General features: G+C 48.5%; 1 protein-coding gene across 2 annotated transcripts in view; it reads right to left on the minus strand.

Annotated features, from left to right (window-relative positions):
- The window catches only part of EDC4 (enhancer of mRNA decapping 4), a 31,777-nt gene that overhangs the window by 988 nt on the left and 15,099 nt on the right, over nucleotides 1-15,690 (minus strand). Inside the window, exons 16-28 of one of the 2 annotated variants that reach the window (XM_032700796.1) lie at nucleotides 15,296-15,384; nucleotides 14,385-14,538; nucleotides 12,812-13,275; nucleotides 11,110-11,211; nucleotides 9,987-10,139; nucleotides 8,605-8,641; nucleotides 7,613-7,793; nucleotides 5,991-6,146; nucleotides 5,157-5,272; nucleotides 4,297-4,462; nucleotides 2,968-3,154; nucleotides 1,528-1,747; nucleotides 657-820 (exon numbers count right to left, since the gene is read on the minus strand). In XM_032700796.1, the coding sequence (XP_032556687.1) occupies nucleotides 657-820; nucleotides 1,528-1,747; nucleotides 2,968-3,154; nucleotides 4,297-4,462; nucleotides 5,157-5,272; nucleotides 5,991-6,146; nucleotides 7,613-7,793; nucleotides 8,605-8,641; nucleotides 9,987-10,139; nucleotides 11,110-11,211; nucleotides 12,812-13,275; nucleotides 14,385-14,538; nucleotides 15,296-15,384 (2,189 nt within the window). Of the gene's footprint in view, nucleotides 1-656; nucleotides 821-1,527; nucleotides 1,748-2,967; nucleotides 3,155-4,296; nucleotides 4,463-5,156; nucleotides 5,273-5,990; nucleotides 6,147-7,612; nucleotides 7,794-8,604; nucleotides 8,642-9,986; nucleotides 10,140-11,109; nucleotides 11,212-12,811; nucleotides 13,276-14,384; nucleotides 14,542-15,295; nucleotides 15,385-15,690 lie in introns of both variants that reach the window. The other variant, XM_032700795.1, reaches the window with a different exon arrangement.

Consider the following 15,690-nt stretch of genomic DNA (forward strand, 5'->3'; position numbering starts at 1 on the left):
CTTTATCTCTATTAAATCAAGTTTTTAACTCAACTCATTTTTCCATCCAAGCCACGTCAAAACCTGCAGGAACCTTAACAAGCTAGTTTTTTAGGACAGATAACAGGGTTTTGACTCACTCACTAAAAATGTTCATGGCAAGTATCAGCACAGTCACTATTTTGTCACACAAGCTTTGCTTGGAACATCTACCAGACACTATTGGAGTAGCTCCTGCTGCCACCTCCCACTGAGCCTTTCTGGGAGTCACGACGAGAAACTGCCAACACAAAGTCCAGTGACAGGTTAAGAATTGAGGACAGAGCAGAGCTGCTCTGGATACTATACTATCCAGGGAGCATGGCACTATCCCTATTTTTGCCTCCCCAGAGGAATCGTTCCTCGGGGAAAGGGGATCACTGCACAGACTGCAAATATTTACAGGCTGTGATCCCAGAGGTACCGGCACCTACAGCTGGGTACTCCTTGCACTACTCTCTCTGGGCAGCAGAGCTTTCCGTGGCAATGCTGGCATATTTTTCCAAGTTCCTGGTTGTAAACATGCCAGCAACAGGCTACAGAAGCTCCAACTTTTGTTGAAGCACCACCTTTCACTTCCAGGCAGTGAATTTAAAGCCAGTGCCAGAAACAGAACCCGATGCTCTGATCATACTCACTTCAACTTCAGTTCTGTACGAGTGCCCAAATCCGAGGAGAGCTGCTGGATGAGGGAGAGCAGCACAGGCTGGGACAGCGGGCAGGGATGCTGTCCAAATACTTGCTGAGTATCCACAGTCTCACAGACATACAGAACCAGGTTGAGATCAGCTGCTGTTAGAGCCTGCAAGGAAGACACAGCTAGAAATGCAGAGGAACCAACAGGCAGATGAGGGACCGGGACCTGCCCTCTGCCCTGAGGCACTAAATGGCTCAACAGCCTCCTCTGGGAGCAAACTCTGCTCCTGTGCTGTTCATGCCAGCAGGGCCATGTTTAGGCTCCTGGTCTATGCTCTAAGGATACCTGTGTCTGTTCCAAGCTGAACAGGGCACAACCAGACAGAGGGGAGTGGGTTACTGTCAGCAGCATGGAGAGGGCCATGATTGCAGCCCCCGTCAGCCCACAGGCACGGCAGTGTTATCATTCACAGAGGAGTTTGCCAGCAGCTCAAACACATCTGCCTACATATCCAAAGGCAAAGGCAGGGTCAGGCCCCAGCTGGTAGATCTGCCTGGAGAGGTTTATGAAGCTGCTGCTCCTCAGGGGTGCACCACGTGCCACCACGATGGCAAAACACGCTGGTTTGCTGGAGTGCTGCCACTGTCCTGACAGGGCACGGGCAGGGATGAAGGAACTTCACTGTTACCAAACCGTGGAACCTGCATGGCTCTGGTTCCACCTGCATGAGAGCAACTCAAGCAGTCCACTGCCACAGGTCTTTTCAGTCAACTCCTGTGTAGGCTGAGTGGGACTATATCCCCACCCTACGGAGCCCCTTTTCCTCCCCATTCCCCAACAAGCAGCGACTGACTGCCAGAAAAACGAGGTACCTGCTGGAAAGCTTGGTTGAGGTGTCCCTGCTGGAGCAGCTGAAGGATGTGAGTCTGCTGGGACTGGAAATCCAAGTGAGTAGAGGGGATGGGCGTCCCGGCTGCCGAGCGCATCGCCTGGACGATGCTGGAGGTGACAGCTGCCTGCTGCTCCTTCATAGCCAGGCTCACTTCTCCTTTAACCACTCTCTGCACCTGGGCCAAAATAGACTCCTGCATGCTAAAAAAACCAAACCAGAACAAAACCCATGGGTGTCTTGGAGAACGAAGAGCTGAGGGACAACACTGCACAAAGCTGGTACCAGCGAGAAAGCACAGGCTGGTTTGCTTTTTGCAGTGTGGCTCCCAAAGGGTTCATACAAGCAACTCTGAGGCACAGGCATCAGAACTCTGTGGCCAACACCACCATGCCCCAGGGTGTGCATGCAAGATGCTGGGACTCTGTGCAGGAGGAAAGTGATGTTTCAGGGAACTAAGTCTCTTATTTCACGTTTTAAATCTTTAATGTTTCTGGCTTACAAGCAAGGTGACTAAGCCATGGGGTCATCCCCAAATGGGCCCAGGTTCCTGCATCAGATCTATCAGATGCAGTTCCTAGCGTGCAGATGACACCTTTGGAATGAAAACATGCACTGTGCCGGTGACTTCTCTGCAGGAGAGCAGTTCACAGTGCAGGCTCTGCTGCTGTGTGTCACACCTTTCCCCCACAAGGGCTGGATTCTCCCCTCTTACCAAGGGCACAAAGCACCAAACCTGCTGTCCCGCAGGCAGAATTGCAGGACCTCCCTGGGAGCAAGCACAGCCCATGCACCAAGACCAGGATTTATTTGGGTGGCCTTCCTGGCAACTCTGGCCTGCATGGATGACCCCAGTGTGCTCTGACATATGTTCTAGTGGCCTCAAATTGGGGTGTTCTGCCCTGCAGGTGACCACCAGCCAATTTTAACGCCTGGCAACCTGCCACCAGCCTCATGGTGTGAACGTGCTGGAGGCACCGCTGGGATCACATCCTGGAATCAGGAGGGACAATCACGAATTGCTGCAGAGCTGTTGGGAGGAGAGAGAGTAGCCTGCAGAAACTCTATGCCTGAGAATACAGAGTAAAGAAAAGCCTTCAAGAGACTTTTCTGAAATGATCTTCAGAAGTGTTCAGACTTGAGCAGGCTTTGGGGCTGCCTTAGGTCCTTCTGTCCTCCAACGTGCACACGGGACCTTGGGATAAGCAGGCCCTGACCTCCCAGCTATACAGCTCATTGTCAGAAACCTTATGAGGGCAACAGTTCCACCAGCTCACGTGCTTTACCTTACCGTGCCAACGAGCAGCCCCACAGGACCCCTGGCAAACGGCTTGTTTCCACAACGGAGCAGGGAGAGGTGCTCGTGACACGTGCATGTACCTGTCACCAGCATTTCCTTCCACGAGCCCAGCTGCCAACTTACTTGCCCACAATGATGTGCAGCTGGTGCTGCACCTCGGCGTGGACACTGGCTGCCACAGTGGATGCCAGCTGCTCCGTGGTGCTCTGGAAGGTGCTGATGAGCTGTCGAAGCTGATTCAGCAGCGGGTCCCGGACCTCCTGTTCTCGTACCTTCTTGTTCTTCAAGTGAGTCTCGAGCTGCTGGATATCTGCAACAAGCAGAGGGGGAGATGTTTGTGCCATCTGTAACCTGTGGAGATGATCAGGGCAGAAATCCTGCACGTGCTGCAGCAGGAACAATTCCTGTGCCAGGGTGTGAGCACAGGAGAGGGCAGAAGGCAGAAGCCTTGCTTTGGGCTGTGTTACACTAACCTAGAAACCCTGTTCCCAGCCTCCCCACCACGTAGGATCACACAACACAGCAACAAAGCTGTGAGTTCTCTTACAACAGATTTTTACGGGTGTTCTTTGTTCAGGGGAGATAAAGGTGGGAGTGAGGTTGTTTTATTTCATACACAGTGTGAATTGTGATCTGTGTTACTTCAATGCTAATGAAGAAAGAGGAGGAACATTCCTGACAAAAAAGAAATCATGCCTGCAGAGATTAAAGAGCTGTATTTGAAAGTACTTTATGAACTGGTCTGATCAAAAGGGAGAAGAACATAAACTCTATTACTTGTGGGAGACTTGTGAAGAAGAGGAAGGGTGCAATATAACCAGCAGCTGGAGACACTCTGCAGCTCTATGGCCAACAGAAGTTACTGGTCATGTTCAGGCCCCCTCAGAAACCAGCTCTGTAGAGTAATACCTGCCTGGCCTCCCAGAAGGCCAAGGACCTCGATCCCAAGCCTGAGAACAGGAAAGATCTTCTCCAGTGCATCAGTGTATAGTCTTTTCTTACTTAAGGGTATATTCTTCTTGTTTCCAGTCTGAATACGTCTACACTGTTCAGCCACTATTTAACCTCTGGTCATCCCTGTACCCTTCTCTAAGCCTTCTCCAACCCATTATCCCTCTGAGATGAGGGTCTAGCTGCAGGACTGCTACTCTCTCCCTTCATCATCTTCCTGACACTGGGATGGGGTCATCCTACAGCTGGGCTTTACAAATCAGTAACAGAAGTCACAGACTCACAGAACGTGGCCAAATGTTTCACTACATGGGCTACAAAGACCAGAGGTGAATCTCTGTTCCTACAGCACCACTCACAAAAACCTCCTCACTTCTGCTTCTGCTTCCCAAGTGTGAAATGGAGCACAGGGATGGGCAAAGGCCTAAGGCCAACGTGTTGCCAGACAGTAATGCAAAGAGACTGTGCAGAGAAAACTTGGAGAAGAAAAAACCCACTCACATTCCTGTGTGCCCTGCTTGAAGGTGTCATTGATTTGCTGGAACATGGACTGGCAGCTCTTCTCAAAGGCCGGCAGCACAACACTCTGGAATGCTTCCCTGTACGCCGACTGGATCGGCCCCTGCAGGGTGTCGGCCGTCGCTCTCACAACAGTATCTGTAAGGTTCTTACAAGCACACACAGAAGATGCCAGAAGATTAAGAGAAGCCTGATGCAGACTAAGGATGTGGACAAATACTGTAGGTCCCTGCAACACACCCACATCAGACAAGGACAGCCCAGTTTCAGGAGTGTGCGTTCCCTCAGCTCTTCCCACTGACCAGGCTGCACCATGACCACATCTGACCACACCAAGACCACATCTGCCTGCTGAAGGGCTGCCCAAGAACATCACCATTTCCCTGCAGTTCTGCTGCAGAGCAAGGGAAGATGGCACAGTCGGGCACAGCTCCTTTCCCCTTCCCCTCCTTCCCTCCCACAAACCACTATTCCCTGCCAAGGTAAGCAAGAAGCTTGTGCTCCCTAAATAACATAGAAATGGAGAACAGAGTGGAGACAGTCAAACTTTCACCACCTGGCTGGTTGAGTTGGCCTTATAAGCCACTGCTGTGGTGAGAATCTCTGCTCTAGTAGAAAATGAACAACTTGGTAAATGAAAAAATGTGTTCATGAAGCAAAGTGGGCAGGGGAGCATACAACGAGCTTGTTCTCCTAATGAGACCAGGAAAGAGAAATGAGACCACTGGCAGCTAAACTGGCATTACCTGGAGACAGAGGTGACGGGAAAAGGTAGAAGAAATTGCTACCCAGGCAGGTGACAACTCGGTGTCCCCAGGAAAAGCTGGTCTGGTTCTCCTTACCTTTGATTTCACTAGCTTGGTGATACTCTCTTTCAGTGTCCCCTCAACAGCAGTGAGCTTGGCAGCAACAGTGTTACTCAGCTGGCTAACAGTAGGGTCCATGCTCTTGGAAATGCCTACACACAACACAAACAAGACAAAGTTGCAGTTTTAAGCCTTAAGTCACACTTCAAACCCCAAAAAAGAAAATGAAATCAAACCATTCTTGGATACAACACAGTGAGGGACAATGGTCACAAACTTTGGTTGGGAAGCTAAGGTTGGACATCTGGAAAAACTTTTTGCTAGGAAGGTGGCACAGCTCTGGAAGTCACCAGAGAGGCTATGGAATCTCCAGCCTTGAAGGTTTTCAAGACTTGGTGTGACAAAGTCACAGCTGACCCGGTCTGGAACAGCAGGTAGCCCTGCTTCAGGCAGCTACTGGCTGAAGGCTTTCCCACCAGCATTTTTTGGAACATTTCTTTACATGGATGGTGCCAGTGCATCAAGGAAGGGCAAAGACAAGCTGAAGTTTGCTCCAGCCAAGTCTCAGCATTTCCAAACTCATTAGTATCTTTTACCTTCCTCCACTGAACAGACTCCAGAGGCTTTATGGATTTACAATGGAAGGTCAGACCACACTCTCTGGAAAGGCATTCCCTCTGGGAGTCTCACACTCCTTCTAAACCACAGCTCCTCTTCTCAGGTTACAGAGGGGCCCACAACAGTTTGATGTGCAGTGACCATTCTTCCTGCAACCCCACTTCATATAGTGCCAACTCCTGGGCGGAGTGTTTTCCATCCCTCCGGAGCTAACTAGGGATTCACCTCCCAAACCCAGGCACCAACACTCACACTGGGGCACACTCTTCTTCATCTCATCACGAATGGTCCTCTCCAGACGGTTACACACAGCTGTGGACAGGGACTGAGAGAGCTGCTGAGACAGATGCTCCTGGAGCTGCCCATTGCGCTGCTGCCCTTCCGTCAGCACTCGGTCTAGTCTTCTCTCTAAGGAGAACACATGTTAAGGAGCACAAACAATGGATTTCCTCTCTACCCACAACACTCCTATCCAGAAAGATGTACAGTAGCCTCACCTCCTGGGGCTCAGCCAGGGAGAGCAAACTCGCAGCTCTGGTGAAAGAGGGGGTCTAATAACATGACTGCTGTGTTCCTATAAACAGGGTGCTCTTAAATGATCAGGGTGAGAGAAGAGCTCTGGAAGATGTGGTAGAAAATTCAAACAGCCAAAGAAGCTCAACACTAGTGTTCCCTACCTATTGTGGGTTAACCTAGTTGAGAAGGCCTTGACAGGGTTTAGCAACAGCAAAAATGTCAGTGCTTTATCAATGTTGTTTTGGTCACAAATCCAAAAGTTAACACATGTGAGCTGCTGTGAAGAAAACTAACTCCATCTGAGCCAAAACCAGGACACTACAGAAATGAACAAGTCCAATATCCATAAAAAGCAAATTGGTAAAAATATTTCTACAGGATGGAATTAGGGGACATAAGTGCACGGAAGCAGATCCAGGCTTCAGGCTGCTCATACTTCATGAAGCACCTAAGCTCTCTAAAGGAGCCAACACACAAATACAGCTTAAACAAACAAATAAACCCCTACAAAACAAACAATGAAATGCCAATTCAGTTGCTGACAAAACTCAGTGCAGACATGAAGTTGTGCAGAAAGGGAAAAACTATTCTAGTATTACAGTACAGCTCTAGACACTGAAATTCAGTAGAAAGCTATTTAAACTATCTGTGAACATCAACCCAACAGTCAAAAAAGGAAAATCCAAAACTATTTAATAGAGAAAACTACGGTCACAGAAGTTAAGAGTGGTGTCAGACCTGATACGGGCTAGAGCTGCTCATTTGGGGAACATTCAGTGCAGCAAAAAGTGCACAGGACACCAGCTACTCACAATACAGTAAAAATAATTGGATCCCAGGTTTGAAGGCACCAAAAGAAAATACTTTACAGAAACACACAAGGGACCCATAGACCACCAGATGTACAAATGTGTGCAGACAAGACAATTCTATATCCAGCCATGCAGTATGGCAGTCAGATGCTATTTCTGGTGCAAGTACTGACTTGCCTTAAGGAGGAAAGGAAGGAAAGGATCATCCCATAATTACTCTTGTGCAACTGGCTGCTGCCTGAGCTCAGATAATGTATTAGGTGCACCTCTGGTCTACACCAGCACTGCAGCACTTATGGCTTAATGGGTAACTAAGATTAAGTGGAATGGAGAGAGTGTCAGTTCTTCTCTGCTGTATTTCTGAGTTTCTTGCCCTTAGAAAGGGACTGAGATGAACTGAAATAGTTATACTGCAGCAAGGTAATCGTACTGCACCTATGGTCACAAGCTCCCAAGACCCTTGAACTTCCTTTGCCTTCCTCACGCCTCTAGTCTGCCTTGCAGCCTTCCACTCAGCTGCCACTCAACATTTGCAAGCAAGGATACGCTCCTGCTCCTGCTGGGAGTCAACCACCCTCTCCATGTGGCCCATGAGGGAGCTCTGAATGGCATCGAGGTGGTTCGTGAGCCTCTGCAGCAGCTCCATCTGGTTCTGCCGCAGGTCGGAGAGCTCCCGCTGTTGGCTCCTCAGAATGCACATCAGCTCATCCTGGAACTCTGCTGTCACCTGAGTGTGGAGAGGACAAGCATTCATTTCCAACAGGATCAGAGATCAGTTGAGCTTTCTGCTCAATACTGAGTCAGCCCCTGTTCCTGGAACTGGAGTCTAACACATAATGCAGAAACCAGGGCCAGCCTGTTTCTAGGAACTTTTGTCCCAAGGCATAAACTGATAAAGCCAGGTTCCTGCATGGAATTAATAAATGGTTGCCTAGACTATCAACTGTTCACAATCAAGACTCCCTTCAAAACTCTGGCATCTAAAAGAACACAGAAGAAAACAGATTTTATTCACTTCTAGCCAGGTACTGAGAGAGTGTTCAGGCCTCCAAATGGAAATAATGACCTCAAACACTTATGAAAGGGTTGTGCAATCAGGACAACAAGGAGGTTCCTTAGAACACTTCTTCAGCTCTTTCACTTACTTATGAATAACCAAACAACTGGAGAAGTATAAATCTATAGTTTGCTGTCTCTTCACATGCTCAAAATAGCTAAAGGAGGCACACACATCAAGGGCAGGTATGTGTACAGGCCAGTCTGACTGCAACCCTTCCTTTGCTTGGGAACAGCTTGTCTTGCTGCCAGTGCAGGCACAGGTAAAGGTGAGAAGGAAGTCATCAGTCTGCAGAGCACAGAGCAGCTCCTTCTCTGCTGTGTGTCAGCACAGAGCAATGCCAAGCCTAAGTGCAGCCCCATCTCAACCTGCTGGGGCGTGACCCACGGTACTTTTCAAGGAACTGGGATGAACTTTCTCTAAGGTCTTCAGTAAAACAGTAAATAGAGCTGGAGCATCACACAGAGCAGCTCTGACTCACCTGGTTGTTAGAAGATCTTGGTGACTGGTTCACATCCCTGAAAATAAAAAGAGTAGTAACCCAATTATGTCAATTAGCTTCTCTTATTATCCAAGTCTTCTGCCAAAACAGATCACACATTTTATGGTTGCTTTAGATTTTACACTCCAGCTCATACTTCTGTTTTGCCTTAGTGTAACATGGAGAGTGAGGGGAAGGTGATGAAACCCCAGCCCTTGCAGCACTGTGACTCCATCATTTGAACTATTCCTTACACTCCGAAGTTCCTTACAGAGTGGTCCCTTTGCAGGGAGAAGACTTTAATCAGTTGTTAATGAGGACTGTTACAAAGAACAATACACACTGATTTTTCAATTTTGTCTAAATTTGAAGCCAGGGAAGACCTTTCCAAACAGCTTTTGAAGGTCTTATATTTTACACCAAAGAAAAAACAAGTATACCTTTGTTAAAATTTAGAATCAATCAGCCTCAAATCATCTAGAGTGATACCAGCTCTTAAGCTGAAGGACCTAGGGATGCACTCCAGCTTATACAGCAGAGTAAAGAAAAACACTGAACTGATCCACTAATACTGCATGTCTCCATTAAAGTCACAGATCAGTGAAGGAAAGTAAACACTTGTGGTTCCCAGGCAGCATCCACTAAGCAACTTTAAAGGGACCAAGGAAAAATGAAAGTCATTTTAGAAGCCAAGAACTTCTGGGTGTCACTGTGCAGAACTACAGCCAGAAGCTTAATGCCACAGCCCATCTTTGTTGTGATATGCACAGCTGGAGATCCAAATTATGGAGCTATGGGAACACAAGGAGAGAGCCCTGTGCAGGAGCTGTGCTGCTCTTCTCACACTAATTCAGACAGATTTGGTCTAAACTGCCATGGGTAGACCTTTCCAGTCATCAATTTTCACTCACAGGACATTGATATGGGCATGTTTAGAAACACACAAAAGCAGCAAGCAGGTAACAAATGATAGATATTTTTGACCAAGGGCACTGTGCCAGTGTTCAGAAGCCAGTTAGAAATGGAGGCCACTGTGATATTCCCAGCATCACAGCTCCAATGAAGCCTTCACTGAAACAAGCAAAAGAATCCAGTGTCCCCCCACAACTTCCAATTTACGTCCCACACATTCTTCTGAGGCCCAGGCTATTTTCCAGCTGGAAAGACAGTGCAGAACTTATTCCCATGCCCCTGAGTGGGGATCAGTGGCAGTGTTGGAGTAACCAGCAACACTTTCTGTGGAGTTACTGCCCTTTGCACAGCAGGGTGAGGTTTGGGACCACTTGGCTGCTGCCCAGCCCCAGACCATATTGGCTACAACAGGTTGTGGCCCTGCTCAGCCACAGCCCACAGCCACCTGTACTCTGGGAAGCCCAGCGTACCCGTCATCCTTCTTGCCCTTCCGCTTTAGCTTCGGGGAAGCCCGGGGGGATGCCTTGACTTTCCAGTCCTTCACAGGCAGCCTCTGTGCAGATGCTTTGGCACCAAATCCACCTGATGTAGAAGCCAAGCTTGCAACTTCATCATCATGGTCACTGTGAGGGAACAGCAGGGAGAGGAGACCCATCATTCACAGTACCAGACAGCGCTGCCTTCGCCGAGCGAGGGGATGCACACGTGGCTCTTCATCCACACATGGCCAGAGCCACACAGCTAAGGACACCCCCACCCTGATCTTGAACAGAGACACCTCTAGAGCTCAGCACAGGCTGCTCTGCTTTGATCCAGGTCTGCTCAGGCTGAGCTCGAGTGCTGGGTAGCAAGGCTTGAAGGGTCCCTGCGTTAGGGACAGCCGTGGCTCAGGCAGCGTGGTGGAATGATGCCTGTCCTTGCTGCACACACACACACAAACCCTAGGATGGCCTAGCAGGGAACCCACTCACAGCACATCCTTACAGCTTTACAGACAACAGGCACTGAATGTAGAAAGCATTGCAGGAACAGAGGAGAATCAGGTGAGCCTGAGAAGTCTGTGATCCTCAGTACCTTGGAGACTTTCACCTGCTGACCAGCTCTCCAATACAGGCTGCACATTTCAGTCTGAATTAAAGTGTGGATTACAAATGAACCCTCAGCTGTCAAAGAGGGCTGAGCTTGTCAGGCACATAGAATATGCCCACAGAGCTTTAGAGGGGCTCGTGAAAGATGTCAAATGCAAGAAACTAATTCCTGAGGCCCCCTTGCTATGTTATCTAAGGCACAGTGTTTGGAAACTGATGCCTTAATAAGTTTTTACTGGTATTAAATCAAGCTTGGTCCATGCTCTTAGAAGCAGCACAATCAAACCCTTCCCTACAGAAGTAAACCAGAGAGTGCACAGAGGCCAATCCTGAGATCAGCTGAAGTCATCAGAGCACTACAGAAGCCAGGCTGCACACACACATTAAGTCAGGAGACAAAGCAGAGGCATTCACCCCACATGTGAAGGCTTGCTGGGGACAGAAGCACAAATGCAGCCTGAACTGAGTCCATGCAGGTGAGAGAGGGGGCTGAGCACTCTGGTACCTTTGCTCTGCACTGGCATCCTGGCTGTCATGCTGCAGCAGGTGGTAGCTGTGTCGGTGGTAGGAAGAGCTCTTGTGCTTTTCTTCAACCTCATCCCTTGGGCTAGAGGGGAAAAAAAAGAAAGGAAAATACCATCATGATAATCTCTTTCAGCTTGGATATTTTCTCTCTCCACATCTCATGAGAGATCCTGATAGAAAGTCTGTAACAAAAAACAAGAGCACACCGATCTCACAGATCTAGAAAGCAGCAGGTGTTGTTTAGAGGTACTGAACACTTGAACTTCTTCATGTGCTTTTCTGGTGGCCTTAAGAAGGGGAAGCAGCTCAGCTATGCTGCCAGCACTAACCGAGAACAATTTCCCAACAGACATTCATTCAAGACAGGTAGGCCACTACCCAAACCTGGTAGCACAGCACGCTTCTGTGAATGGCATCATCTTGGGTTTGTTTTTCCTCAAGCAATACTGATCACTGGAGCAAAAATCATCAGTGCTTCTCAGTTCTTTCAAGTGTCTAACAAAGTGTGTGAATTTGATGAGTCAGCTCTAGCAGATAAACAGAATTGTAAGAGTGGATCCAGTTCAAGTTTCATTTTTGAAAGGAAACTGCAAGTGCTTCTAGGCTGTAAGCTGGGTCTGCCTGAACCCAGCTTGCAGGATGACCTTTAAACAGAAGTGAGTACTTGTAAAATCTCTCAGAGACAGCTGATCTGACATTCTGATACAAGAAGTCCTGAAGAATTAAAAAAAAAGTGGGATTGAGGGAAGTCGCAAACTCTTATAAAAGTATTTTCTCAAGTTCATTGAGTTTATGAGTAAAAGTGAACACATTGTGTACAGACACAATCTTGGTGTCCTCCCAGAGCCATTAGAGTTGGGACTGTTTTCTGAAGCAGCATCCTCAGATATGGAGGCACAAGGTAGAGACCTTTCTCTTGCAATTCTGATCAGGGAACAGTCCAGGATTACCTGAGGGACAACACTGACCTCACAGCCTGCTAGTCCTGCCCAAAAGGAAAGTATTTTCAGGCTGTGATGTGCATGTAGCTCTGGCCTAGACACTCTAGAGATGTTAGATGCTGTTCCCATCCCACTACAAGACATGGACACTAATTCTATAATGAATCCCAGCACTGCTCCAGCAGAACAACCTTTTCCTGGTAAGCAGGCTAAGTGATGTTGCACCACTCTGCGCTTCTGCTCCATGGAGACACTGACATTCACTTTCTGACTGCTAAAGTACTTTATTTATAACACTAACTGCACAGAGCCAACCCTAGCAGAGAGATATACAATTAACCTATAACCAAACCTGTCAGTTATGTGCCAGTTGATTCAACAAAAGCCTGCAGGAATGCATCACCTGGGGCAGAATTTACCTTGTACTACTTTGATTTCCAGAGTGCAAAAAAAAATCCTATCTCAAGTCTCCAGGCAAACATGAAGGCCAATGAATTAGACTTTCCACCTTCTTAACAGAGATCATTTATGCTGCAAAAGGTATCAGTGAGCAAAAATGGTTAGAGCTGGCCTAGGAAGTTCAGGGCATAGCATACAGACAGAGGAGGGCTGACTCATCAGATCCTTTAAGGGAAAGAGGGATGAAGAACTGCTCTGGATTAATCACAACATAAGATCTTTTCACCAAGCTGGCAATTTGGCAAAGAAATTGCCCTAAGCCAGACAAACCCACGGGATTACCTGTCTGCCATGCTGTTCCTGGTTTCTCTGGTTATGTCAGGAGCTGCTGGCCACGGCTGGCTCACAACACTGTCAGAAGATGCGTTTTCCTGAGTTAAAGCAGTCTCCAGTAATGATGGAGCATTCAGTCTGTCCACCTCCACTGGAGGCATGTCCAAAGAGTGGTGGCTGTGCTCGGAATTGTGCCTGTTCCTGGGAGACAGCAAATGCAGGGCTGAGGCAGCAGAGGCCATGCTGTCTGCGTGGTGACTGGGCTCCAGCACCTCCCCAGGGAGCCCCGAGGGAGCCGCCGCAAAGCTGCGTTGCAGGGTCTCGGAAGCGATCTCTGGGATATCCTGGGACATGGCTGTGGAAGCCGAGGAAATGACGTCTGGCGAGCGCTCGCGGGTGGGAGAAGCCTGAGGCACCACCAAGGGCTCCACTTCCTGCAGTTCCAGCGCTAGAGAGGAGTTTCCTGGAGCGACCTGAAGACGGAAATGAAACAAGAGCCTTCAGGGTAATGCAAGGACACCCCAAGAGCCCCCGGTACCTTACACCAACCGCCTCTGGAATCAGCTCACTGGATCCTTTCCCCATGTGACCCCTGGCTCCCACTCTTTCATCAGATGGAAAGTGGCTCCAGGACTTGTAATGGACTCTCAGCTGGGCTAACAATACTTAAACCTATGCTAGTTTGAACCCACTTTCAAAACGAAATGCAACACCAGTTCCACCTCCCTGCTCTGCTCCATTTTGTGATGCAAAATGTTAGTTTTAACACTGAACATCTCCTGGACTGAAAATTTATTTCGGTTTCAAGCTTTGGTCATGATCCATTTTACACAATGCCTGGGAATGGAAATTTAGGGATAGGAAATGGCTATTTCAGACTCACCAGACCAACCAGCAGGAATAAACCCTTCCAGGTAGCACTGTCTCTTAACACAAAGGCTGACCATGTCCAGCTACTGTGACAGTGAGAGCACAAGCTAGAGCTGTCTCTAGTGTCAGAAACGTGCTGTTCTTACACAAGGGCAAGTTCTATCAATGTGGGTAATTAAACTAGGCTGCAGGTCTGTGCCAGCAGCTGTGTTTTCAAAAGGGCAGACACTCCCTGTTAATATCCAAATAAATGTAATTTCATAGAATCCTAGAAAGGTTTGGGTTGGAAGGGATCTTATAGATCATCTCATCCCAACCCCATTGCCACAGCCAGGGATGCCTTCCACTAGACCAGGTTGCTAAAATCCCCATCCAGCCTGGCCTGGAACACTTCCAGGGATGGGGCAGCCACAACTGCTCTGGGAAGTCTGTTCCAGTGCCTCACCACCCTCTGAATAAAGAATTTACTCCTAAGACCCAAAGTAAATCTACCCTCTTCTAGTTCAAAAGCACTGCCCCTTGTCCTATCACTATGTGCCTGTGTAAAAAGTCACTCTTCATCTCTTTTATAAACCCCTTTAAGCACAGAAGGGCCACAATAAGGTCTCCCTGGAGCCTTCTCTTCTCCAGGCTGAGCAAGTGCAGCTTGTACAGGCACACAGAGAGGTCCCTTGGCCCATGAGAAGGAAGGGAGCAGCATTTGGAGCCTTACTGGAACAGGTGCCTTTGGTGCTAGCTTGTCAGGGAGGCCTGGGATAAGAACTGAATGACTCCTAGGACTGGTCTGGAGACTGCTGCTGCTGCTGCTCAGCGTGAGGCTGGTGTCCAGCTGCATCTTGGGGCTCACAGCCAAGTCTTCTGATGGTCTGCTGAAACAGAGACACCAACGAATCAAGCAGGCCAAACAAATGATACAGAACTGAATCAAACACTCCAGGTGAGGAGATGGGATACACAGGTCCATGGAGGAGCCCTTGCTCTTTCCACCACCATCAGCTCCTCCCTGTCAACAAGCACCTGCATCTCCCAGGCCCCACAGAGCCCAAAGAAACACCAGGTGGAAACAAAAAAAAGAAAAAATAAAGAGGGGCATTGTAATATCTTAGAAATTGAGGAGTCAGTGAGAGAATGGACCAGTTCTATCTTCAATGCACACAATACAGAGTTTAGGGAGAAAAAATACCCTACAGGATAGGTCTCTCTCCTTTTCTCAGCCCCTAGAAGTGAAGTTCTTGCCTGTTAGGCAGCCCAACCCACTGTGACACTGGTAAGATTTTCCTACCAGTCCCAATTCTCTCCCTTCTCCTTGGTGGCTGCAGTGTTCTTTTACCTGTAAACAATGACAGCCCGTTGGGAGAAGCATGTAAAGCAACAAAACTGAGATGCAATAACAGAATCCCTATGAGGCACACATGACACACTCTTGCTGGCCCCTGGGATGACAGCAGGCATGCTCCAAGCTGTATTAGGGATGCAAACTGCTGCCCATATAGGGATGTTGGGACTCAGGCCAGTTTCTAACTTTGGTTACAATCTCTACAAGACACACTACAGCTCTGTGCCACCCTGAAGGCCTGGACTGGTTCAGCTGCAGATGGATTGTTTAATACATCTGCTAATTACCTGGGCATAGAGGCATCCGTGACAGAAGTGCTACTCATGGCTGTGACTGCAGTCAGGGAGCTGGCACTGCTGCCTGGAGAGACAGTGATCTGTAAGGAAATACACAGTGGTCAGGAGGGGACAGAGTCCAACAGCAGAACTGAACCTGAGAACGCTGGCTCCAGAAAAACATCTGAAGAGTCTTTGGTGAAGAGAGCATAGAAAAAAAAATAAGTTGAGTTGTACTGCTAAGGTGCTCAGGTGCTGGTTGAAGGCAAGTCCCAAAACATCTTCATCACATGAACCATGGCTGCTTTTATTGAGGAACTGCTCTCCCCAGACAAAGTGGCATTCTGGTGTGAGCTCACCAGTGCCGAGGCAGAGGGTTTTGGCAGAGTGGGGGTACTCCATGTGGG

Source organism: Chiroxiphia lanceolata, chromosome 13 (assembly GCF_009829145.1).
Source record: "Chiroxiphia lanceolata isolate bChiLan1 chromosome 13, bChiLan1.pri, whole genome shotgun sequence".
Lineage (NCBI taxonomy): Eukaryota > Metazoa > Chordata > Aves > Passeriformes > Pipridae > Chiroxiphia > Chiroxiphia lanceolata.